This window comes from Dermacentor silvarum, chromosome 8 (assembly GCF_013339745.2).
Source record: "Dermacentor silvarum isolate Dsil-2018 chromosome 8, BIME_Dsil_1.4, whole genome shotgun sequence".
Lineage (NCBI taxonomy): Eukaryota > Metazoa > Arthropoda > Arachnida > Ixodida > Ixodidae > Dermacentor > Dermacentor silvarum.
In genome coordinates this window covers 183,699,261-183,724,326 of record NC_051161.1, presented here as the reverse complement: position 1 = coordinate 183,724,326, position 25,066 = coordinate 183,699,261, and the positions used below count along the sequence as shown (strand labels likewise).

The 25,066-nt window shown below is 45.0% G+C and overlaps 2 protein-coding genes and 1 long non-coding RNA gene across 4 annotated transcripts in view; 2 read left to right on the top strand and 1 right to left on the bottom strand.

Moving 5' to 3' along the window:
* LOC119462924 (uncharacterized) overlaps positions 1 to 247 on the top strand; it is a 49,863-nt gene extending 49,616 nt beyond the window's left edge. For both annotated transcript variants that reach the window (XM_049672312.1, XM_037724093.2), the window contains exon 6: positions 142 to 247. In XM_049672312.1, the coding sequence (XP_049528269.1) occupies positions 142 to 171 (30 nt within the window). In that variant the 3' untranslated portion in view covers positions 172 to 247. The remainder of the gene's footprint in view (positions 1 to 141) is intronic.
* A 2,458-nt stretch (positions 248 to 2,705) lies between these two features.
* On the top strand, positions 2,706 to 17,169 carry LOC119461897 (uncharacterized). Its single transcript, XR_007468337.1, has 5 exons — positions 2,706 to 3,020; positions 8,384 to 8,701; positions 13,378 to 13,410; positions 15,180 to 15,221; positions 17,010 to 17,169. It is a non-coding gene; the product is annotated as an uncharacterized LOC119461897 (long non-coding RNA).
* Positions 17,170 to 22,946: 5,777 nt separating this feature from the next.
* Positions 22,947 to 23,324, bottom strand: LOC125947780 (tetraspanin-33-like). The gene has a single exon (XM_049673062.1). The coding sequence runs from the start codon at positions 23,322 to 23,324 to the stop codon at positions 22,947 to 22,949; it is 378 nt and encodes a 125-aa protein (XP_049529019.1).
* Between the last annotated feature and the right edge of the window lie 1,742 nt (positions 23,325 to 25,066).

The following is a 25,066-nucleotide window of genomic DNA, read 5'->3' as shown; positions in this document are numbered from 1 at the left end:
TTGTTCCTGGTTGGCCTGTCGTGTTCTGCAAGTTAAAAGAGATTTCAATGGTGTCGCAAATTAAAAGTTGATCTGCCGCAAATACATAAGGTTGGTATAGTTCTGCAGCGTGAGTGACGCTTCTCCATTGTTTCTTTCCAGCAATGCGTGTGGGAAAATTCAAAGGAGTGACATCAACCAAGTTCGGCCTTGGGCGGAAAGCTTGCGAATAAAACAAATGACGCACTATACGAAGCTAGCGTGTACCGTTTTTACAGCCCAAAGAGAAGTAGCAGGGGATCTTATTCATTCCCTACAAAAGCCTATGACTAACGTTTACTGGTTGTCTCCAGGCAATTACGTGCACGACAGCGTAGTGGCCGTGAGGGCAGGAGCGCGTGTCTTTGAAATATGTGTGGATAAAAAAAAAGAAAAAAAAGAAAGAAAAATCAAGAAATTATTGTCTGACAAAACGAGTAACAGCGCAAACAACGTGACGTGCAGACGGAGACAGACGAAGCGTTTTTTGTAAAAAAAGTCACTATACCCCTGCGCACGGATGTACCCACAATTTATGTTAACTGGTCGCAAAAGTCATATAAGCGAACAATTTTACTACCACGAAATTTGCCTCAAGCACTGTTTCTCGACGGCAATGCGTTTTGTTTCTGCAAACTTCAAGGAACGCATGTTCAACTAGTAGTCAGCGGATTGATCTTTCTGACAAGTGCTTGCGTGACGAAGTTTCACCTGATCGAGAAGAGAACTTTCTTGATTCCAAAAGCTTAAAAAATACATGAAATAAAAATAGGTTGAAACGGAAGGCGTAGTTGAAGTAATGACAACCATACTTACCAGCAGCCATTGATATTGCAGACGGTAAATTAAATAGACTCAAGACCGCCACCAGGCCAAGGACAAAAGACTGTTCAAAAAGAAGTACCGCTCTTAAAAACTGTTTTCTTTTAACTAACTTCTCTAAAGTAAAAAAAAAAAAGAGAAGATGAGGCACATCAATTTTGGCAAACGGAGCTTTCAAAGGGAAGGGCGAACCCACAATTTCGGATTTCTTATGCTTACTTCCTGTTACACAAGTTTGCAACTTGAGCATTGACGACGTGCTCCGGTACAATAGATCAAGTGAAATATTTAGTGAAGATATCCTTCTACTGGCATCAGCGTGAAAACAAAAACACGACTGGAAGATGTGGGTAGATGTGTCTGCACTGTGGTTCGCATCATACGACTTCCGATGATAATAATAATAATAATGACGATAATGATAACGATCTTTTGTTTTAAGACACATACTAGAGTAAGGAAGATCGGGCTTCCTTTTCCTCTTTACTTCTGGTTCTGCTTATCCTGCAATGATACTTTGCTGGACATTGTAAAATGACCAGCCATTCAGCATAACTTAAAGAAAAAAAATTTCACCGACGATTACGGTACTCCATAATGCGAATTTTGAGTGCAGCTGTTTAGGTGTTTTGAATTCGCGATGTATTGTGGCAAAGAATTCGATTCTAAACGACAGGGTCCTCTCGGCGGCGGCGCTGAGCCTCTGCTCGGGCAGCTCGTTTAGCAGCAGCGGCAGACGAAGCAATTCCACTGGTTGCGTCGCTCATTGTTCAGAAAGAATTGGCTGACACTATTTTGAATTATGATTATATTGTCACGTCGTAGGGACAGTGAAGGACGACGCAGTGTCGAAACTGCGAGTTACAAATTTAACTCTGTATTGGGTGAACTTGTGCCCCTGCAAATCGAGTAACAGTCGAGCACGACGATAGCGGCGAGCAGAGTCGGCGATCGTCGATAGTTTTGATCTGCGGATCAAGCGCGTCGGCTTTTATGCACGACTCATCGAAGGTTCTAGCGTATACCCGGCTGGTGCCCGCATGGCTTCCAGAAAGTGCTACGCAATTCGCGTCGCTCGCTCTAAAACACGAGGAGTACACGGCGTGCTCGGAGTAACGACTGTCCACCGTGAAGTGTTCTATGCGACATAAATAACTGTCACTGCCAGCAAGAGTCCATGATGGGGCATTCTGGAGTGTCGCTGCGATAATAGTCACAGTTATAGATACCTTCCCGCTTGTTCAAGAAGAGCACGTGCGGGTTAAAGAACGGAAGAATCGGTATGACGCGTTTTGACACGCCCGGCGTACTAAACGATTGTCCTGGCCCTGTTAAAAGATGGAAGAATTTCACCGCTAAATAAAGGAACAGGTGCTAGGACCTTCTTTTGAGAACAATAGCGGAACTGGGAATATTACGCCATATTTTGAAATTTGAGAACAATCAGTGAACAATGCGAATGGCGTAGAATTTTGCCTCGTGTCGTTTCCTGCGTTACCTGTCAACTTCTACCAAAAATAGAGAAGCCAAATTCTCCAACGACACGAAAAAAAAATAATAATCAGACTCTGAAGGTGGCGTCCAGTATGTTTGCGCCTGTATATTTTACGGTAAAATCAACTGGTCGTTTTCTGAAATGCATTTTTTTTTGTAGTCGTTTATCCAGGGCGACTTCTTAAGGGCCCTGCCGTTTTCTTGTTTTCGTTTCTTTACTCTTTCTCTCAACTCTGCCCACTTTTGATTTTCTCATTTAGTAACCCTGTCTACCGTCGCCTATCTTTCTAACTTTGCTTTAGCGCTTTCCCAACTTATCCCTCACACGTAAAACTGGGCTTGTACATATGAAAGGCGGAGCAGCTCTTGGCAATGCAAGTGATGGCTCCAGCACACCTGAATCCATCATTGGAACACAAAGACCTCCGTGCGGTGCTATAAAGCAGGCTGTCTTGCGCTGGCACAGTTCGGCGCATTCGACTCTCCAAACAACTTTGAAGCGAAATTCCTTGTTCTACCGCTGCTAACGACAGCGCGACCGAGAATGAGGTGGTCGGTGGCATTTTTCACAATCGCTGTGCTTTGCGGCTTACTCTGCGCAAGGGCTGAGGCGAAGACGTACGAGCAGTTTCGGAAGGAGATTTTGGCTGTCAAGAAGGACACGCTATCCCCACCGTGCAAGAAAGGTAAGGCGCTCCTCCCGAAAATGCTAGAACCTTACGCGAAAAATTGGAGGGCTCATGTTAGTGGTTCGTTGTTCGGTTGCACTGCTGCTTCACAGTGGATGACGCTCTTTCAGCGTCGGTTTCTTGCTCTCATCAAGGTTCTAACGGCATACTGTTTAATAAGGCGCCCGTCCTGTTCATGTGTGTTTGTTTCACTTCGTTTTTTTTTTCGCGCCTTATTACTTATTTTAGTATGTGTGACAAATTAGCTCCTTAAAAAGCTCTGCTAAACCCATACTTGTAAAGTGATAATCTAGATAACGAGAGAGTAGATATATTTCGAACAATAATTGCGTGCCATCAGGACAGGAATTCATGCGCAGCTGTTAGCACACACCGAAACGACTAAGCTTTGGTTTCATGAAAGTTTCCTCCCGTTTTTTCTCGCTGCTTACCTTCCACGTCGCGGTCTTCGTGCATCGCCTTTCACCACTCGGTCAGAGATCACCGGCTGAAACAAATGGCACCCAGAGCAAAATTTACTTCGATTCGGCGGCTGTGCTGTAATCCTGCGAGTAGGAGAATCTTCGCTGCACCGCATTTATCAAAGAAGTCGCTGTGCCTATACAAACCATGTTTCTAACGTATAAGCTGATACTTGGGCTACTTTCAATAGCAGTAAGCAGAGCTATTTAATTACCTTACTACGCACACTACGGAAGTAGTCCCACCAGCTCACAACGAACTTAAACAATATGCAGTGGACGCATCCGTTTACGACGTCAATTAAAAAAAAAAGTTCGCTTATAGCCATGTGATGTGCCCTGTATGTATGTTCATACACAATCAAATATTTCCCCCGGTTTTTGCACAGATTCAATAGAAAAGTAACACAAATAGCAGTTTCAAACGAATCACACACTACTTTAATTTTAATTTTAATGTAAACATTGGCACACGAAGTGTCTTGTGCGAAATGCCAAGGAAAAGACGGGCCCGTTCAGTTCGCATTCATCATGTTTCTTGATTGATTCACGAGTGCGGTGGAAACGAAGGAAAGGAAGACAGAACAAGCTCATGGGTACGCGTTCTCGGCTCGACCCTCATGATGCATTGCTTTCACTGCATTGTGCGAGTGCGGTGCGCTTCGGTAGCAAGCTGGTGCTTTGGTCGCAGTTCGAGGTGAATTTTGTTATGACAATCGATAACAACTTGAGAATTTCAGTACAGGCTGCACCTAGTGCACCTGCCCTCCTTGCCTCCGTGCTCTGCCATGACGTCATGGAATTGAGCAAACATGATTGCCTGGTGCGTCTATACAGTTTATCTTTCTTTTAGACAGTGGTGTATTTGCCATTGAGTTGTCCGACTATAGCTTCAAAACTCACTTTCTATGAACGTTTATTTTTTACATGCGGAGAGTAAGAGTATCATTATTAAAGTAAACTTTCAAGTGTTTACTGTAAACACAATCTCCCGTTATTTGTCTATCGATGATAATAACAGTGAGTGTCATTTTATTAGAAAGGCACCGCTTCTGGAGTTTCTGGAGTAAAAGAGGTCATTCAGCTGTGAATACCGTTTTCGCATTCATGCTTACAGAGATTTCCACGTGACCTCTTGAGCCTCTTGAAGCTTATGATCCTCTCAGCTTACAGTTTTTGAGCGTTATGTCATTAAACGCTTTGACAGTCTTCTACGGAGGCGTAGAGAGGAAAGTAGAGATAGAAAAAGAAAGGAACACATATACACAATCACAATCGGTCACTGTCACCGCACACTGTCACCGCACAGCACAGTAGCACTTGCAGCGCTATAAACATCTGTTCAGGCTACAGCGACTTGTCCAAGTCTGTTGCCCTTAACAACTGCAACAGTGCACTCGTCGCCCTCCGCTGCGATGGCTTGTGATGTCGGTATTCTAAAATTAGTTTCTCTGTTAGAGTACTTTCGGTCAAAGCGCGCTATCGCGATTGCGAGCGATCGTCTCTGTAAATTGTAGCGAGGGCAGTCACAGAGAAGGTGTTGTAGAGTCTCCTCGCTACCACAGTCATCTCACCAGGCGTCGTCGGCCCATTCGATTCGTAATGCAAAATACTTAGTAAAGGCCACTCCTAGCCATATTTGACAAAGCAGGGCAGCTTCGCGACGGCAGAGTTCAGCTGGAATGCTAAGGCGTAGAGAAGAGTCGAGGTGGTGCAGGTGGTTGCTTTGAAAACTTCCTGTGTTCCACACGGAGAACGTGATATCACGGGTGAACATTCGAAGTTTTCTAGCGGCATCTGTCCTTGATAACGGTATCGACTCCTCTTCGTCGCCTAGAAGGGCTGACCGAGCAGCGTTATCGACGGTTTCGTTCCCTTTGACGCCGCAATGACTTGGAAGCCACTGAAATGTCATGTGGTGTCCTTTCTCAGTCAAGGTGTGGATTAGTTTTCTAATCTCGAGTACCAGTTGTTCGTGTGGTACACGCCGCAAGGCTGATAGCAAAGACTGCAGTGCTGCCTTCAAGTCACTGAATATTGACCATCTTTGACGTTGTTCTTGGCAGACAAGACGTAGTGCAGCCCGAAGAAATGCAAGTTCCGCAGCTGTCGTTGGGTGACACGTCTTGAAACTGATGGTGGTGGCTTTCGCTGGGAAAACCACCGCTACATAGGAACACTGGACAGTTGCTGATCCACCAGTATAAATGTGTACGAGGTTGGCGTACCCCTCGTGCAAACGGAGCAGAGTTGGTAGTTGTTTAAGAGCACGTGATGACAGCTCATATGTTTTCCTGATTCCTGGTACGGTGAGGTGCACTGCAGGTCGAGCCAAACACCACGAAGTAATCGATGGCATAGTTGCGGGGGTGAAGCCTGATGGAAGGCGGGTGTAATAATCCGAAATTCTACCACAAAATGATGCCTGTGGCCTTTCTGACGGTAGTGTTGTCAGATGATGGGAACTGGCACGGGCAAAGTGCCTATTGTGTTACTCTCAACACTTCCACCGCAATGTGTGTTTGTATGAGTTGGCCCCGGGCGATTGCAATAGTCGCCACTGTCGAGTGCATTTTGGCCAACCCAGACAAAGCCTGAGAGTCCGAGCTTGAATAGCCTGTAGAGCACTAAGATTTGTCTGACAAGTGTTGGTCAGTGTGGGCAAACTGTATCTCAAAAAGCCCAGAAAAAGAGCCCTGTACAATTCCAACATTGCATGTACTAACATTCCCCAAGTATTTCCGCCCAGAAACTTGAAAAGCTTGGGGATTGCTGTCAGGCGCTGTTTCAAGTAGGTAACGTGCGGGCTCCATGAGAGATATTTATCAATGATTATGCCAAGAAATCTGCGAGTTTTTTCATAAAAAATTATCAGGCCATTTATAGAGATGTCGTATGGTGTCATTGGTTTGCGAGTGAATCCCATCAGTGCACATTTGTCTGACGAGATTTCATGACCTTGGTTGCGGAGATATACAGCTGTCAGAGTAGCAGCTTTTTGAAGTGTTGCACGTATCTGAGCACGTGTCACACCTGAAGTTCATATACATATGTCTTCTGTGTACATATATCTTTTTATCGCTGCTGGCAAATGTTCAACGAGACCAATGAGTGTGAGGTTGAATTGGGTGAGGCTTAGTACTCCGCCTTGAGGAACATCTCGGTAGGTGTAGTGTCATGCGGTTTGACCATCGCTGGTACACGCAAAGTACGATCTCATAAATAGGTAATGAGAAATCCATTGAAAAACTCGACCCCCTAGGCCAACCTTATCAAGAGCATCGAGGATAACCTCGTGAGATACGTTATCGTATGCCCTCTTGACATCTAAGAACAAAGCTGCAGATAATATTTTACTTGACTTTTGATGCTGGAAACACTGTCTGTTGATGAGCGATCTCGACGAAAGTCAGCCATGCAATTTGGGAACATGTTGTAGTGTTCCAGGTACTACTCCAAGTGGGCAAGGATCACCTTTTCCATTACCTTTCTCACACAGCTGGCCAGCGCTATTGGGTGGTATGAGGTGAGTTCAAGTGGGGATTTGCCGTGCTTCAGGAAAAGGATCAAGCGGCTTGTCTTACATTCTTCGGGAACCATGCCATCTTGCCAGGATACGTTGTAGAGATCTAACAGTTCTCTAAATGCGCATTCACCCAGGTTGTTCAAGGCGTGGTAGGATATTCCATATGGTCCCGGGGATGAAGTTCCTCCATTGCGAAAGGAAGATCCATGCGGCAGTCACGCGAAACTTTTGTAGTTGTCTGGCTGTCCTAAGGTCATCGATGGAATTTGTACGCCGGTATCGCCGCTCCGCACGACAACGGAGAGCACGAAGCCGCCCAACTTTATATCCAAATCCGTGTGCTTCGACGAAACGGTGACCGTGCGCGTGGCGTCTCGCGTTGCACACTTGATTGTTTCCTCTAATCCAGAGCACAAGCCCTCTCGACAAGCATCTTCCACTGGCAGAGGTAAAAGTAGTCCAGTCATTAATGGAATGATGTTCCGGGGGAAGGACCTGGACAACCCTTAGATGAAAAGGTACGTGGGAATGTGATCACTCCCGTTGGTCTCGATATCCAAAAAGAATTTGACACATCTTGGGAAAGAGCTGGAGACGAAAGCTACGAGAACAAAGACAAGACAAGACACGGTGAAGACAGCTGCCATAATTCACGCCTTGTAGAAACGTTGGGCTGCCGTCATTCAGGAGTGAAAGGCCGTGGTTGCAAGCGAAGTTTGTTAGTCTTTGTCCTTTCGCATATGTTCTTCTGCTTCCCCGTGCCATATGATGCGCATTAAAATCGCCAATTGTGACCCATGGAACAGGACACACCTACAAGATGTTTGTAAATCTTCTGGAATCGAAGTTACTTGAAGGCGATGTATAAACGCCTACAAGTGTAAACATGAGTTTGCACTTTTTAATTGTTAGGCAAACATATTGATTGTCATCGTGAGGCGGAATCGGCTGGCGAACATAGGTGAGTTTTCGACGAATAAAAACGATGACTTTGCTGCATGCACCAGTTGTTGTGGACATAACAGATTCGTATCCCAAAATACTCCAAAATGCTCCAAAATAGCTTTAGACATTAGGCAAGACCTGACGCTTGTTGAGAGGTTATTGTACATTATCATCATTGAAGCTGTTTGAGATCAGGAAGAAGCATTGCGTTTTAGTCAGTTCTTAAGAAAGGCTCCCTATTGAGTGACGCGACTACCAATAAGTGAATGAGTGAGAAGTTTTCTAATTTCTTTTAACATAGGGCAGGGGTTTTATGCACCATACTTGCACCTACTCCACACCCGCTACCAACAGATACCAAAAGCAGTCGATGACATGCATTTCTCCAGTGGTTTCTCCCTTTACTTTTTCCTTTCCTTTTTTTTCAGTTTTCGCGAAATGCGCCCCTAGGCTGTTCAGCCTGCTGCCTCTTCTACCTCTACTAAAAAATAACTGGAACGACTTTCAGGCGAGTTGAGTGCACGTTTCGTTCTTTTGAGACGTAATGCTTTAAAGACCCACTAATGCCTATTACGGGCTAGTCATCACAGCAGAGCCTTCCATGTCTTCGGATATTTTGCCACGTCCGCATGTTTGAGTTGGTGCGCATCGTTCTCCTCCAGAATGCTCCATGCGTGAAAAGCGCGTTCGCCCGTGGTTTCCCCAACTACTCCTGGCAGTGCGCAAAGGGAGGCAACTACGAGAAGGTGAGCGACGTTGTCGAGTCACTCTGGAAGAAGTTACTAACAATGCATTGAATGAACTCAAAATTATTGACAATGAGCTAACACATTTTCGGTTGCTTTTTGGCGGCACAGCATAGTAAAGACATCACGTATCGATGTAGAACTTGCGCCACGTCAAGCAATGCCACTATGAGACTACCGAGGCGGTCACGTTTTGATTTGTACTTTATACAGGGTGTCCCAGCGAACTTTGGTCAAGATTGTAGAATATTTGGTTCTGCTATATAGGAGGACATGAATAAAATAACGTTGTCCGCGACCCTAACACATAGAAAATCTCACAATTGTTTTTTAAATGCACAGGCATTTCCATGGCTAGCCAACGAGAAATCTGTCCATCACATAAGACGAATGCAATGGCTCATACCTCCGTAAGCAATGGCTCATACCCCCGTATGCAAGCAAAAAATGCAATGGCTCATACGCCCGTAAGGCTGAGGCTACAAGCGCTCAGCAAAGTGAATCGAACAGTGCATACATTCATTGAAATCACCCATACAGCACACATAACAGCGTACGTTTCAATAAAGAACAAGCTCAAAACAAGCATCCGAACCACCAGTAAAGCATTGCACGCCCCCCTCAACAGCTGTAGTGGTGGTTTTACAACAACTTTGCTGAAAATCCGCTTTCGCAGGCTGATAACGACCGATAAGGGTTGATAAAGGTCGGATTGAGTCCGATAAGGGTGATAACAACCGATAATTGTTGATAAGCGCCGGATGTAGTCCCATAAGGTTGATAACGACCGATAAAGCTTGATGAGTGTTTATGCTGGTCAGATCAAGTTTGATAAGATTGATAATGACACCGCGCTGCGTGGAGATGAGCAAGTGGCACTTTGCTTGCGCATATTTAGACAGCTCCAGTGGAGTTTCTACGTAAGCTTTTTTTTTGCATTTGCACAACTAGTCAAGACAATTAGATTAACTTCCCAAGTCCTAACATTAGGGGAAATGCATGAGACATTTTGAATACCACGTACGACGGAAACAAGCAAGGAGAACACAGGACCTGTGCTGACTACCAACTGAGGTTATCATATGGAAGCAGTAGCTTAATTGCTCAATGTGCAATCGTAATAAGAATAACATCTATTGAGAAAGTTGTAGAGCGTTAAAGGAAACTTCAGCACGCACGCACGCACGCACGCACGCGCACAGGAAATAATAAACGACAAGGCCCATTAGGTGATATGAACGGACCACGGATCGAGGGATTTGTTAAAATGTACGGGCCTGCTGCGTGATACGCGAGCACGCCATCGCAAGGCACCGAAGTCGATGTTGCCGACACAGCGCTCCCTTCCAACGTTTGGTTTATTTTTCGAAACGGTACATGTGTATATAGAAAACAGATAGAAGCACACGCCGGCGCATTTCTTCAAGTTTTGTACTTTAATAAGAGGAAAAATTCATGTATGTCGGGAGTTCAGCAATATCTCTGGAGGCGAGCATTCAGTGCTCGCCTCCTAGAGCACTGAATGCGATAGACGTCAACTATACAATCAAACGACGACCTCACTGGACTTGATGGATGATGGAAGAAAAAATAAAATAGAAGGGAGCGTCACGTGACAATTTTGGCGCATAGTCATGGAATTTGGCAGTTTCGGCCGAAGGCGACGCATTGAAAGCGATAGGATGCCGAAGGAATGCCAGAAAGCTGGCGCGATGAAGAGTACTGCCAACGGCGTCGGAGGCGTCGCATCTCGGTGGTGCGTGACATGAGACCGAAGGAAAACTATAGGCGTTCGTCAGCGCCCAAAGAAAGGGTTAGATAGATTTGCCTTGATGTTTACTGTCCGTTCAGCTCAGACCAGTGTGTGTGTGTACCACGGTGTGGTACATGCCCACAGCTACTCAGCAGGAACGCTAATGTGGGCGCACACAGCGCTCATGCCGGCAGCTTAAACTAGAATGCTGCTGATTGAGCTTAGCGTGGTGGTGCGTTCACTCAGGTTTGTCACTTTTGCAGCCGAAAGCACTGCGCGTTTCTGGAGACCTTCTGACCCGCCATGCGCTGGCCGCGCATGCGTGTCGATACCGTGACAACACGACGATGCCAACGATTACGGCGCAAACGCGCGTCGAGCATCCGCATGATTGCTATGGCTATACAATTACAAAGTAAAGATTCATGGGGAAGCAGACCCTCAACACGTGATAGGCAATTGGCAAATTTCAGCCGCCGAGGGCGCGGAGACAATGGGGAAGGGTACAGCAGACTGGCGGACGGCAAAGAGCGATCAGGACGAGAGCATCGCAAGAGCTACCACGAACCAAACAGTGCCTCCTCCAAAGGCCGGACACTATATAGTGCCTATTTACCACGAGTGAACACGCACACGGGCACCGTAGGAAAGGAGTTGTTGCCTTGCCGAGGCTAACTGCCTGAAGTCATGCTCCCTTATTATTTTATTTATTTTACAGCGAAGCTGTATACCTCTATCAGCCAAGGAAATTTTCGTGTCGTTGGCGTAAGCAAAAAACGTCACGGTAAGCAAGCGGCTCGTGCTCGCGAGCGCCTGCCGAGCATCCCGCGTGCCGAGCGCTCCCGCGTTCGTCGTCGTCGTCGTCTTCCACAGCTGACTGCGTTGCCAGTCGTCATTCAAGCGTAGAATTTTACTTCTCTTTTGTCGTCGTAATGGGGAGGCCACGTTTACGGGGTTATGAGCCATTGCTTAAGGCAGTATGAGCCCATTAGCGGTGCATCACTGCATACTTCGCACCTCCTCAGGTTTCACGTTAGTGGAGCTGCATTTCGCTGAATGGGTCATTTGACACTTACGCATCAAATTTAATTCACCACTCAAACCGAGCCTACGACTTAACTCGGGCTAACTGTAATAACTAATAAAAACTAAAACAGTAAGAAAGGCGTCTATAATGACCAAATTTCTGAGGGAGATAAAGAAAAAAAATGATGGTTTCACAGCATACAGCTCAGCACTGGTTTTCAAAAGAAAAACCATAAAACAAGCATCAAAACCACATGACGGATGATAAGGCGCATGGGAACAATGGGAACACTCTCCGACGCGTTCCGGTAAAGATTAGGTTTGCAGCTGCTTCGAAAGGGGTTGACGTCATTCAAAACCCTCGTGTGACGTGTAAACCGTATAATGTATGCGATTAATGCGAAGCACGTTCCTTCTCTCGCGTGTGTTTCCCGGTAAAGATTATGGTTGCGTAAGCTACTCCGAGTGGAAAAGTACCCAACAGCATAGAAATCACGTAGTGATGTCACCACGGTCTAGCAGCTCATTCAGTTCATTCCAGGCTACCATGGGTAGACCACGGAAAGTAATGACACCAGAAGAACAGCGTGAATATAACGTCGTTGTGAAGTAATAAAGGGTGTGGTGAAGTACATTTCACTTGTCCCTGGTTTCACTCTTTGTAGAGCCACGTGTGTTAATTCAAGTGACGTCACAATGCGTAATCGTTGTGGGTGTCGTTCACAGCTTCGCTGTCCAAACACCTTCACAGCGTGGATTGGAGCAACAGTTTTTTCATAATACTATAAGCCTTACTCAGGCTCTGACAGGAGTGGAATGAACAGTATGTAGAAACAACAGGCACGGTGTTCTGAAAAGGGACTGCTCTTCAAAGAAATATTCAATATTCGCCACAAAAGCATCAAGTGACACATCATTCTTATATGGTAGGGAACGTTATTCCATAATTCTATGGATCGAGGAAAAAATGAAAATTTAAATACGTCACATCTAGCAGCAAATGGTCGTATGCACATGTCATGGTTGATTCTCTTGGAGCGGTGGTGAGGTGGTTTTAGGTACGTATCTTTAGTTATGCAGATACAATCAGGATAAAACAAGAAAAGAAATTTCATGCATGTAGTCAGTCGTCAGCATTCTAACGTCGAGGTGCCTGCCCTTTTACGGAGAAATGTCACACTATCATAACGGGAGTAACGGGAATAAATAAAACAGAGTGCCAGGCTTTGAATTCTTTCAAGTTTCTTATTCAGATAAGACTGATGGGGGTTCCAAACTATGGCGCTGTACTCAAGAATGGGTCTTAGTTCAAGAATGGGTCAAGAAAGGCGCTTAGTTTTACATGCGGGGTGCAGCTGAGAATTTTCGTCGGATGAGTGCAAGCTGTCGGTATGCTTTTGTACATATGTTATCTATGTGGAATTCCCAACTAAATTTTTCAGTGAATGTTACCTCCAAGTATTTTACTTCATCATTACGCGTCACAGAAGATCCTGATAAAAGTAACTAAAATAGTATATTATAGTATATTTCCTTCTACCATGCTTCTTCCATTTCCCCCCGCTCTTAGCACGGCAAGTTGGTCACATGACCGCTATCCGCGTCCGTTCTTGGTCACCCATGCAACTCTTGTCCATCAGCGAACAAACGCTCCAGTAATGAATGCAACGATGAGTGCTGTAAACTAGACCGAAAGGAGAAACGTTCTGGCCATTAGGGCTGCAGTTACTTCTGCGAGTGTTTTTCGGGTGGCTCAGGCCTGGTTTCTTTTTCTCTTTGTCTATTTTTCTTTTTTTTTCTTTTTAAGAAGCGCCATAATGCATGGCGACCAGTAATTCAAACATAATTAGCTTTCTTCACATTTTACTCCTTTAATCATGACGCCATTATCTTTCAGTCTATAAACTGCATGCTGTCTGCAGATGTTACGGTGAGTAGTTTATTTTTGCTATCTGTATCAATGCATCTTAACGCAACAGTTTTTTTTATCTATATCAGTGTATCTTCTAAATAAAACGCAACGAAGTTCAACCCCAGCTTCTTTTGTTTACATTATTAGCATGGTATCATTAGGGTTAGTTGGTGATCAGCGATGCCAATTCACAGCGCGGAAGCCGACAAGGTCTGGAAGATCAAAAACAAACAATCGGTTATCTTAATTTCAATTTTTTTTCAGTGCTTGCCTGTTTCCGCTCTGTGAATTTGCTTAAGTTTTAAGAAATCTCGAACAATTTCTATAACAATTTCCTATACAGTGAAAATTATAACCTTCGTGCGCAGTGAAAAAGAACCCTTATTGACAAAGTATATGAGCAGTGGATATGGCAGCATCTTCATGTCTACAATGCAGTTGCGCAGCTATTCTGTACGTATACAACTCGCCTCGCCTAAGAATTTCGTACTCACAATAACAGCAAGCATGACTGCCGATTCGCACTGCTTGTCAGCAGATCCACGTATCTCGTCGGTAAGAACACACTACAGGCTAGAAAGCACTAACACTCAAATGAAGCAAATATAAAAGAACAAAAAAAGAAGGTAAATCAATTCTGCAGAAGCCCGCAAGGTATATGAAGGTTCATAAAAGGAAAAAAAAATGCATTAACCCGACTTTAGTACGAAACTACAAAGAAAAAGCGTGCTAATATCTCAGAAAGAAGTTTCTCAGAAGGTTTCTCGCGGTTGAAAAAACACTTGTGCTGGTTTCCGCTGCATCCTCGTGCTAGTCATGTGGATGACAGTTTCCTGTTCAATTAAGAAAGGCTATTATATTTTCTCATGAGGAGCGTATAGCTTAGCGAAGCTAACACCCGCTTAGCTGAAAGTTGACTTTGCCATGAAAAATAAAAGCCTTCTGCTTATGCATAAATTAGTGGAAATGTTCATCTTGGAGTGAGGATATATGCCTCATTTTTACAAACAACTTCCTGAATGTGGCACTGGCGAGGCCGCCACATTACCGCGCTCGCATTAGTTCGTCGAACCCAAGTTTTTTTGCACTTAAGTATGCTTCTCCACAATAAGAGGCCTTGTGCGGAGAAGCCCGCCGTTTCGGCGATTCCTTTCGCTAAACAGGTGACCTGAATGAACGAGGAGCACGTTGATCAAGTCATCTATTTGCCGTATGCAACTTAGCTGTTACAAATGCGGCGCACTGAAGATGTCGAAGGTGGGGTGAACACCTGGGTGGAGCAGCGGCAAGTCTGAAAATGATAAAAAATACAAAGGCGAATCGAGGGCAAACCAAACTCAGTCCAACATTTTCAGAAATTTCAGCATTTTCATGCTATATTTATCTGCACCTTTGTAACTGTGCACACAACGTTTACTATTGCCACTGTTAGTTCTTTTGGGTCGCGTCACGCTACTTAGGTAGATTTTAGACCAAAAGTGATCACCCAGGACTTCCACTGGCGAATAACATTGATTTCATTTATTGGTTGAATCTGAATGTTGTCAAACGTGAGTTAAGACCTTGTCTTAAGAGTCAGAAAAGAGGTTTGTAAAAGTTGTCGCAGGCAAACGCTGTTGCAGGGTATACGAAGTTATGGTAGGATGTTGTTTAAGTTCCTTCCCATTGTTCTTTCTCTCCCACGGAAGTGCTAAAAGTTAACTCTGTGCGTGTTTGTGTACGTGTTTAGTGTTACGCCAAACACTGCCACTGTCGTTTTATCTTCCACTTCTCTGTCCTCGTAACAGAAATTGTTCGGGCCCTCTGCAGAAAAAATGAAGACGGCAACCGTAAGCGCATTTTTCTTGATTGTTTCTGTCGTACATTTTGATATGAGATTCGCAGCCATAAAGAGGCTATAGTTGCACATATTTGGGAGCAGAACGGCGCTAAACGCCGGAGAAAGAACGAGAAGGGAGAGGTCGCGGCACTGACTGACAACCGCAAGGTTCATTACGTGAAAAGAGTTATGTACTATGTGTGTAAACTTTAAAAGAGCCTGATAACAACAACAACAACAACAAAAAAAGAAAACAAACACAAACACATATGCAACAAACGAAACAAGCAGTCATGTATCAAGCACATAGCACATGGCAAAAGCGCAATTATATTAACAGCAAAAGTATGTGACTTCTATATCACTCGAATATACACGGCGTGCTTACGCTAGACTGCCCACTTCGAAGAATACCAAAGATCTGAAAGAGTTCCACGCCAGCGTCGCTCGCGATATCTCCTGAGGGCACGCGTAATTTGAAACTCCGGCACATGCTCGCCATGAGTGAGGGTTTAATGATTGGAAAGGTGGGGAGGCTGGCCGGGGAAGCGCGTCTCTAGCCTTCTACTCGACACTGGTGAAAGGGAAACATAGGAAAGAAGATGAGAACAGGAGGAGTGACGGTGTAATAGAATGAGCTAAGCACCTGCTGTTCAGTGCCGTACTTAACAGTGTCCCTGAGAAGTGCACAAGAAAGTACGCCATATGCACACACACTTTGTATATACACACTATGTATATATACGAACAGTACTAACTGTATGCACATAACTACAGAACAGCGTGTATTACAGAAGCGATCTAGATGTGCCAGAGTTTCAAATAGCACAACACCTATCACATGGCACAGTGAATATCAATATAGATGCCCATTTTAGCATTCAGCGCACTTGCATGCAGTACATTCGCTAAACACCTTTTGTCCTGTGTTTAGCACTGTTCGTCCCCAAATATTCGCAACTATGAAAAGCGCTCTCCAAAGTCTGAATGACATCGTGAGGTTCTGTAGCTGTATAAAACGTACTCGAGGATTTGTGCACACTCTTGTTATAAATTTGTATGGGAGATCGTTCTAAGGTTTTCGTAATCACGTGAACTAGTTATCGAGACTCAACCAATTGTCAATAGCCCGTCGTGGTGGCTCCGCGGCAATGTCATTCTGCTGGTGAGCAGGAATTAGCAGGTTCGATTCCAGGCTGCATTTCGTTTGGGGCAAATGCAAATGCGCCCGTGTATTGTGGTTCGAGTGCACGCTACGGAATTCCAGGCGACCAGAATAAGTCCGGAGCTCACGACTATGATGTATGCATTGAACAATGGATTCGCAGCATTTGATTAGGTTTCCGATAAAGATGCACGATGGAAAGAAAAGCTTTTGAGACAGCGTGACGATCACTTCTGGTCACTATTCACTGAATGTGCTTGCGAAACGGGCGTGCGCGAGAGAAGCGCTGCGATTAAGTAATGCTGCGTTCAGTGTGCAAGTTGACGTGGTTTTCATAGATTTATGTAACATTTACCAAGTGATGTAGCCGTGACATCACTAAAATCGAAACCCTTAATACGTACCCCTGATTCCTCACACGCATTACAAAACGCTATTTTGTTGTTCTTTTTTCACGTTTTTTCTATTTACTGAAAAGCGTTACATCTTATCTTCAGCTTGACCCGTACTCAGAAAAATAGAGGGAATGAATAGAACAGAATACGAGATAGAAGTGCGCTTGTGTGCGTGTGCATTGAGTCGTAGTCTAGCAGCAGTGATACTAAATGTTATTTTATTGTTATTTCTATGCAGAAATGCCTCCTCGACAATGTGTGATGAGTACACGGCTAGTAGAATGCCAAAAACAGCACGGTCGGCGGTATCCTACTTTCCGGCAGCGAAGTTGTAGTTGGAGTTCTGACCTTGCTCGCACACTGTTCAATAAAAATATACGACCTCCCAAGCAAAGTGGTTCAGTGACTTTGGCTTGTTTCAACAACAACAACAACACAAAAAAAGAAAACCTTTGTCAGAAAAGTTATAGCACTGAGCTTGTAAAATATTATTTATTCATCTTATAAGCTAATGATTATAGGTCTTGTCAAAGTAGTCCCCTCGGCTATCTGCGCACAACTGCCACCGTTTCTGGAGGTCATCAAAACAACCAGAGAAAGCTTAATCCACGATGCGCTACAGCACATTATCACGTCGACATTAGCTCCACAGTTTCCTCTAGTAATTTCTTTTTGCAGAAAACTCTGTGGTATTGTATACACGAACGAGAAGTCCTAGCGGTTTGTACTTCAAAGGGGCCATACCTTCATACCTTCACGACGCTTCAATTTCAGCGGCAATTTCGCACGGGATAACAAAAGTGAAATCACACGGCGACAGGTCGGGTGAATATGGCGAATGTGGTACGGAGGAAGTGTATGGGCTGTTTGACCGGATACACTGATACAGCAGCGTATGGAATCACCTCGTCCTGCAACAAGAAGCGCGGTCCAGATGATCACAAATCGAGACGGCGCCACCAAATTGCTTGGTGCAAACGCTTACTCACGTCAATGCAGAAGTTTCAGTTTATTGTTTATTCTGCAGACATGGTGAACAAAGCCAATCATCACAAAATGCAATCATCATTGTCTTTGTTTTCGGCGGTTGTCGCTTCACTTTTTTAGAGGTGAGCGAATCGTGACGTCGCCCTTTTGACGTTCTGTCGCTTCGTTTGAGGGCCATACTGGTCATGCTTTGCCGCATAGTTATTTTACATATGGTCGTTTCAGAGCACTCTATAGACCGCTCTCACGAGCAGCGTTGTCTTCGAATGGCAAGAGGAGAAAGCGTTCGGCTGGTTCTTTTCAGTCGCTCTCTCCCTACGCTCTGTCATCGGAGCATTCGTCGAAACGAGCGTTTCCCACCGCGACATCACAGCACAGTGTCGCCGTTGTTGGCCATGGTCCACCGTAACCTATAGGCAACCTAGAAGACCCTTGCATGCTGGCGTCTGAACCAACGCTCATTCCACCGACGCGTCTGCAATGTTTCCCGGAAGCGCCGGGAGCTTCGACTTGCCAAAATCGGACGTTTGCTGTAGTCTCGCGGTTTCGCGTCTGCCATTTCCTCCTCCCACCCGTTCAGCTTGCGTGCGTGTCCTCGGCCTCCGAGATCGAGGAACGTCGGATCAGCCCGACTCTGGTTCAGAGGATGGAGGCGACCAGTCGAAGATACCAATAAAAATCCTTCTGAATATACTATGAGCACGTACAAAGCGGCTCACTAACACCCATTTATGGAGTTTGAATATCAAAGGAAAAGAAATAAGGCATCAGTCCTGGAACTTTTCTGACAAAGGGGTTACAAAGGATAAGACGGTTCGTGATCACCATTCATGATCGCCGCAGCAGTCAAGCAATTCTTTATTGCGCAGAGGAAGACGACGCAAGGAACCACTGCAGTATAGTTCGAAAGAGTACGTAGTGTGGAGAGGAGGCAATGCGCAAGGCTAGAATGAGACTTAAACTTGTGGCCTGAAAAATACTCGTGAGGTTCTACCGATTCGTAAGAAAGTCAATGGTTAAAACGAGCACAGCGTGGAAGGCTAGGACACGAAAAAGAAATACTAACACGGCGCTGCTTGTTAATCCAAGTTAACAGTGGTTAAGTCAGCTTAGGTCATCACGCTGCCTCTGTCCGTCAACGTGGACAATCTAAAAAGGGCGTGCTAGTCAGGTAAGCGTCGAATTTACATCACAGATTTATTAGCGGTTAACCATCGTCGTTAAAGAGGGTCGGAGAATCATGTACATGTGTTAAAACGGCGCACAACAATCTGTGTTAACAAGTTTCTATGGCAAGTAAAATTTACCGTCTACTTCGACTGAAGGGCTTATACTAACTCCTCATAAGCATTTAGAAGGCTGAATAAGCGTGAAATATTAAATGCGTTAGCATTTCTACGCATACCCAACGAGAAACCTGTCAGTCCGTCAAGTAATACGAATGCAATGGCTCATACCCCCGTAAGCAATGGCTCATAGACCCGTATGCAAGCAAGAAATGTAGTGGCTGATGCTACAAGCGTTCAGCAGAGTGAAGCGAACAGTGCATACATTCATTGAAATCACCCATACAACAAACAGAACAGCATGCGTTTCAATAAAGAACAAGTTCAAAACAAGCATCCGAACCATCAATAAAGCATTGCATAGCAACCTCAACAGTTGTATTGGTAGTTTTGCAACAGCATCGCTGGACATTTCCTTTCGCAGGTTGATAATGACCGATGAGGGTTGATAAGGGTCGGATCGAGTCCTATAAGGGTGATAATAACCGATAAGGGTTGATAAGGGTCGGATGTAGTCCGATAAGGTTGATAACGATCGTAAAGCTTGATAAGCATTTATGCTTGTCGAATCAAGTTTGATAAGATTGGTAATAAAACCGCACTGCGTAGTGATGAGCAAGTGGCACAGTACATACGCATACGCATACTTAGATATAACTACAGCGGAGTTTCTGTGTGAATTTGTTTTTCTAAGCGGCTGATATCTTCGCCCACTGACGTTAGTATGGCCGCGACGTTTGTTTCGAAGTGCTCTGAAAGTAGCCGCAGAAACACCCAAACGCGAAAGACGCACCCAAACAAGCACCGGTGGTGACTATCGATGGTGCGTGCTTTTAATTGCACTACGGCCCAGTACGACCCAGAGTTGGAAAATTTCGCACGCGTCAGGTCGACATGGCGGTTAGCGTCATAAAATGCCTTCAGCGCAGATGAAAGGGTTCCGGCAATGTTTCAGTGCTATATACAGCTTCCTTGATTTGGATGCTCGTTACAGAGCCATAGGCGGTCAAAATTAATCTGGAGTATATCTCCACTCATAACCAATTGTGCAGCTTCGGTACGTTGAACCCCACAACTTAGCATCCTCGATTTGGTAAGCCACAGTAACACCAGAGGGTTTTACCTTTTCGACTATGACCATCTTCCTTGACGTATCCAAGGCAGTGCTACCAAAGACAGGGACACGTTTCTAAAGCTAGGAACCGTCCCTACATTCCTCGCTTTGCAGGAGCTCCGTTCTTCGTGCGGTTTATACCAAAGTGTAATAAAATTACTACCAGCAGTGAGTGCCAGGAGAGTTCGAAAATATCGCACAGTTGGATAAGGTATCGATCCTACCCTGAAGTCGCAATAATCAGGGCCTGTATTCACAAAAAAATCTTAGACTATAATTGTCCGGAAAAGAAATTCTAGCTAGCCCTGGTGCAGGGCATATCGAAGCTTACCGGCCAATGGTGAAGAGCACTTACGTACGAAAAGGTTGAGAATTTAGCCCCAAATGCGTTTGTCATTTTGATTGCGAGAATAACAATGAGTGTCCTGCTTTCCAATGCCCTTTTTATTTTTATTTGTACTTTAATATATGAGCCCTTCTCACAACTCAACAATGAGTTCTAGGTTTCAACCCAGTACAGCTATTATGTAGTACAATTGGTTTTATATAAAAATCAAATTTATATTCATTTCATTTTCATGTTGTCGTGTGTGCGAAAACACATGTTTGTGACATGAGCGTATATATAACTTCAGCTAAATTTCACAGTATTACAAATTTCGTGGGCATTGCTTCAAGATTGCAGGCCACTACCTTTCTGTACTCTCTCTCTCTCTCTCACTCTCTCTCTCTTTCTCGAGCAAGAAAGTGGAAGCTTCTATCCACCTTTGTTCGAATCCCTGAAACTTAATCGTAAGCATGTGGCCTCTATTTCCCTTAATTGCTTGAACGGGATGTGCCATGTTCTGAGACGCACGTATAAATGGAATTTTTCTTATTTGCAACGGCTGCTTGGCGAATAACGAACTGCTGAGTCAGCTATTATATATGAATCACGTATAATGTTCGCACGTTCTTCACTAAACCTCCCTATGTGCAGTAGCATTGAAAAATCTCGCTGCAAAAGTGATCCCACCACTTTGCGACCATTCAGCTCACATTCGAATAATTCTCATAATCTGCGGAAAGACTTTTCAATAATGGTTCTTAAGGTTTGTAGAAGATACATGCTAACATAAGGACCATTATTTAACAGAAAATCACTTCCGGCACAAATCTCATCCAAATAGGCAAATAGGCAAATAAATAAATAAATAAATAAATAAATAAATAAATAAATAAATAAATAAATAAATAAATAAATAAATAAATAAATAAATAAATAAATAAATAAAAACGAACAAGCAAGCAAGCAAACAAAACAAAACAAAACAAACAAACAAACAAACAAACAAACAAATAATGTAACATCTCGCATGACCTAAGAAAGCAGCTTAACACTAGAACGAAAAGCGACAAGGCCTGGCTGAGAACTGTACGCGCTCATAATTAATGAACGATGCAATTCTTGTTTCTTGCTGCTTTTATTATGTTGCTGAAATATAAAAGTGCTCTAAAATTCATTCCGTTACGTCAATTCGATATTTCACCCTTGTTTGGTCACTGTGATGACGGTAAAACGAACGATCCCGCAACCAGTGCATTGTTTCCTGGCGTATTAAATACAGTAATCAATACATAAATTAAACGAAATGGTCTGTTGAAGTGCTTTATCAGCTTGTAAGTTGAGAATGAAATTCTGCGAAAACTCGTGGATTTGAATGTGTGAGACTACTCGTTTTTACTGCGCTAAAGCGCTAAAGTTTCCGGCTATACTTGATACAACTGGAAACTACATTGTAGAGCTTTAACAGGTGAGTGGCGGGTCTCCTTTATATGTCTCGTTACGAAAGCAAGAGCGAAGTATACTCGAATCCGGTCAACTGCTGTCGCAAATGAGGCGACGCACGCGAATCAGAATCAAACCTCGGCAGGCAACTGCACTAACCAAGTACGCGCCGAGTGGATCCAATAACCTCCGTTACAACGAGTGCATCCCGCTCCGCCCGAATGCAAGACGTCAGTGAAGTGAAGCCAGCCTACCTGCATGAATATAGTTGAACATTATTTTCTTTTTCGCCTCTCTTACAACAAAGGAGAGCGTGTTATCATCTTCCAGAAGTAACACTTTCTCATTCAATCCCGTTCGCTCTGCGTCCAGTAGACATCGTGAGGCTCCCCACGAGCGCCTGCATATGTTCCAAGGGAAAAGTGGAAGCTTTTCCTTGGAATCACGAGAAATTATTACTGCCCGCCCATAATAACGCTTTGTGTTGAAAAATGTTTGCTTGGTAGCATTCCAGGACAAGGCTTTATTTCTGCAGCAGTGGCAACTACTGCAGCGATAAAGCTACACTTGACTACTGATGACCTGCTCATGCTGCAAGATCGAGGTTCGCAGAGAAGTGGACACTTGAAATGATCTGCAGTGTTCGAACAAGAGCTGTCTCGTTGTTAGGACGAAGACACGTCCCCTTGATGAAACGTTGGCTCCAGCGACATCCATGTTCGACTACGGTTGATCAATTCTCACGCTGCGCTACAAGAAAATTATAAGTCTTGAAACTAAAGCACGAGACGACATACCAGCGGCACAACTAATCTTGAGTTATTTGGGGAAGCGGAGCGCCCTTCAACTATCATTTATGTCAAAAACTTAAACTATGTTGCGCATGAGGAGGGGTGCGTGTCAGTATCATTGTTCGCGAAAATACTCTTGAAGTTCGGTGCCAACTCCCACATGTCTGTGCTACAAAAGCGTTTTCTCTTCTTCTTCTGTAACGCTGGTTCATAAGTTTGAACCCGGGCGCTATGGCGAGGCGGCCGCGTGGATGTTGTCGTAAATCGATCGGATGACGTCGATCTCGTCGATGACCGTGTTGGTGAGCATGTCGACGAATGAGAGCAGAACGACGATCACCACGCTGCCGCCGCCGATCACGATCACGTTGTCCCTGATGAACCGGTTGATCGCGTCCGTACAACTCTCGATATGCACCTTGTGCCAGGCGTCGCTGTCGGTCATGTTGAGCACGTTTTTGCCGCAGAACAGGCTCGCTGCCACATCGCCTGACGTCAACAACGAGTCGTTCTTCTTGCAGCACGAGTACGGCACCGAGCAGCGCTCGTGGCTCAGGTTCTCGAGCGTGCAGTTGAAGTACCTGCGAGCGCCCGTGCGCACATGCATGTTATACACGCGACAGTAGAGACCACGTATTTGAAAAAGAACTGTAGTGTTTGCAATAACCTTGCGCAGCTATGATATCTGTTGACATAAGTAGTACTGGTACGAGGGCGTTTGTCTAGCTTTGTTTTTGAAGACAATGTCTTCCTCAGCGAGTTATCCCCACTTTTCCGTATCAAGTATCTGGGTTCCTAGCGTCTTTTTCGTGGGCCAATCCCGAAGGTGGTGCTGTCTAAGAACGTGGGCCGTTCCCGTGCGCAGGTGCACTTCAAAAATGTGGGCCGATCCCGAACATAGTGCCGTAAAAAAAAAGTTTAAGCAGTGCCGTGAAAACGTTAAGCACCACTCTCGCGAGGGGTGACGCGATAAAGTGCCGTGCTCAGTGACTCCGCCTCATTCTCACCCCCAACTCGCTCAGGAAGACATTGTCATCGATCGACTTCAACAAGAGGTCGAATCGCCTTCCAACTTTTTATTACCATATCAATTATACGAACACTCAAAGGTGACTTTCTGCCGGCGTCGCCGTGACGTTCCATGTAAAGTCCAAAGGCGATAAAATCGCCGCCGCCCGCTCTATGCTGTATGCGCGAATGACAGCGTGTGAGAGTGAGCCGGCAATGGGAGTTCAATCTCGCGCGTGCAAGGGAGGAATACGGGAAGGAAGCTCGCCGTCTTCCATCGCGAGCAAGGCGCCTCACGGTCATGCATGGGAGGGGCCGGGGGGGGGGGGGGGGGGGGTTCTACTACGATCTGCGATGTGCGCAGTGTTTTCGCTGCATGGTTCACGGTGAATCGAGAGGCAGCATGAATGCCATTTCGTTCGCTGCTACCGGCGCGCTTCCTCACTCCAGCATTTTGACAGCGAGTTTCCACGGTCATCGAGTGAGATATGTTCATGTTTGCTTGTGTGCGAGTGACACAATGCTTGCCAATTTAATTAGTAAGTGAATGTTTACAAGTTTATACCACCGATAAAGCTATCCTTAGTTCGTATAGCTGTCTACTAATTTGCTATCGCAAACGATGATTTGCTTTCGGGCAAGACTGCTAACTTTTTTGTATAGCCGTTATTACGGTAAACAATGTCTGAAACCGCAATTGCCCCAGCGCCAGATAACGCATATCATCCTGTGTGAGAGCGTCTTACACACTTTAGCGCCGAGTGCCTTCGTGGGTTAAAGATATACGTTACGGCAACTGCACCTGGTGACCGCGCAATAACACGAATCACATGGCGCAGAGCCCTGCGTAGTGCACTCGAGCCAGAGTGTGCCAAAATATACAGAGGTCGTTGAGTCACCACCTGCACCATCAAATTTGACATCCAGTGCTGCCTCCCTTGACGCGTGTCTTGGTATATCAGATATATACTTAAATGCAGGCTATGCATATCAGTTTGCAATCTGTAACATAACAGGAGCCACCACGAAAAAGGGATGGTGAAGGAGACGTTTAACGGCTCCCAAAGTAGCGACAGTCGAGAGCCTCTGACGGAAGCTTATCTTGTACCGTGTAGCAGAAAGGGTAGTCGGGATCAACTCATTCGCCAGGTTACCTGCGTCAAGTATAACTTGAACCCACTATGAGCGGGAAACATTCCCGTATATCACTTGCACCATTGCCACAGCTAAGGAATTGCTACCCACTTTAGCGGGATAACACTCCCGGGTAGAATGTTACCACACAAAGTACGTACGACATGCACCGCCATGACCGTGAAGTGCACTGGCTAAGAAATCCCA

Bases quoted from the DNA above. Each gene is read 5' to 3' on its own strand.
- LOC125947780 (XM_049673062.1), bottom strand. From the start codon at position 23,324: ATGCATGTGCGCACGGGCGCTCGCAGGTACTTCAACTGCACGCTCGAG.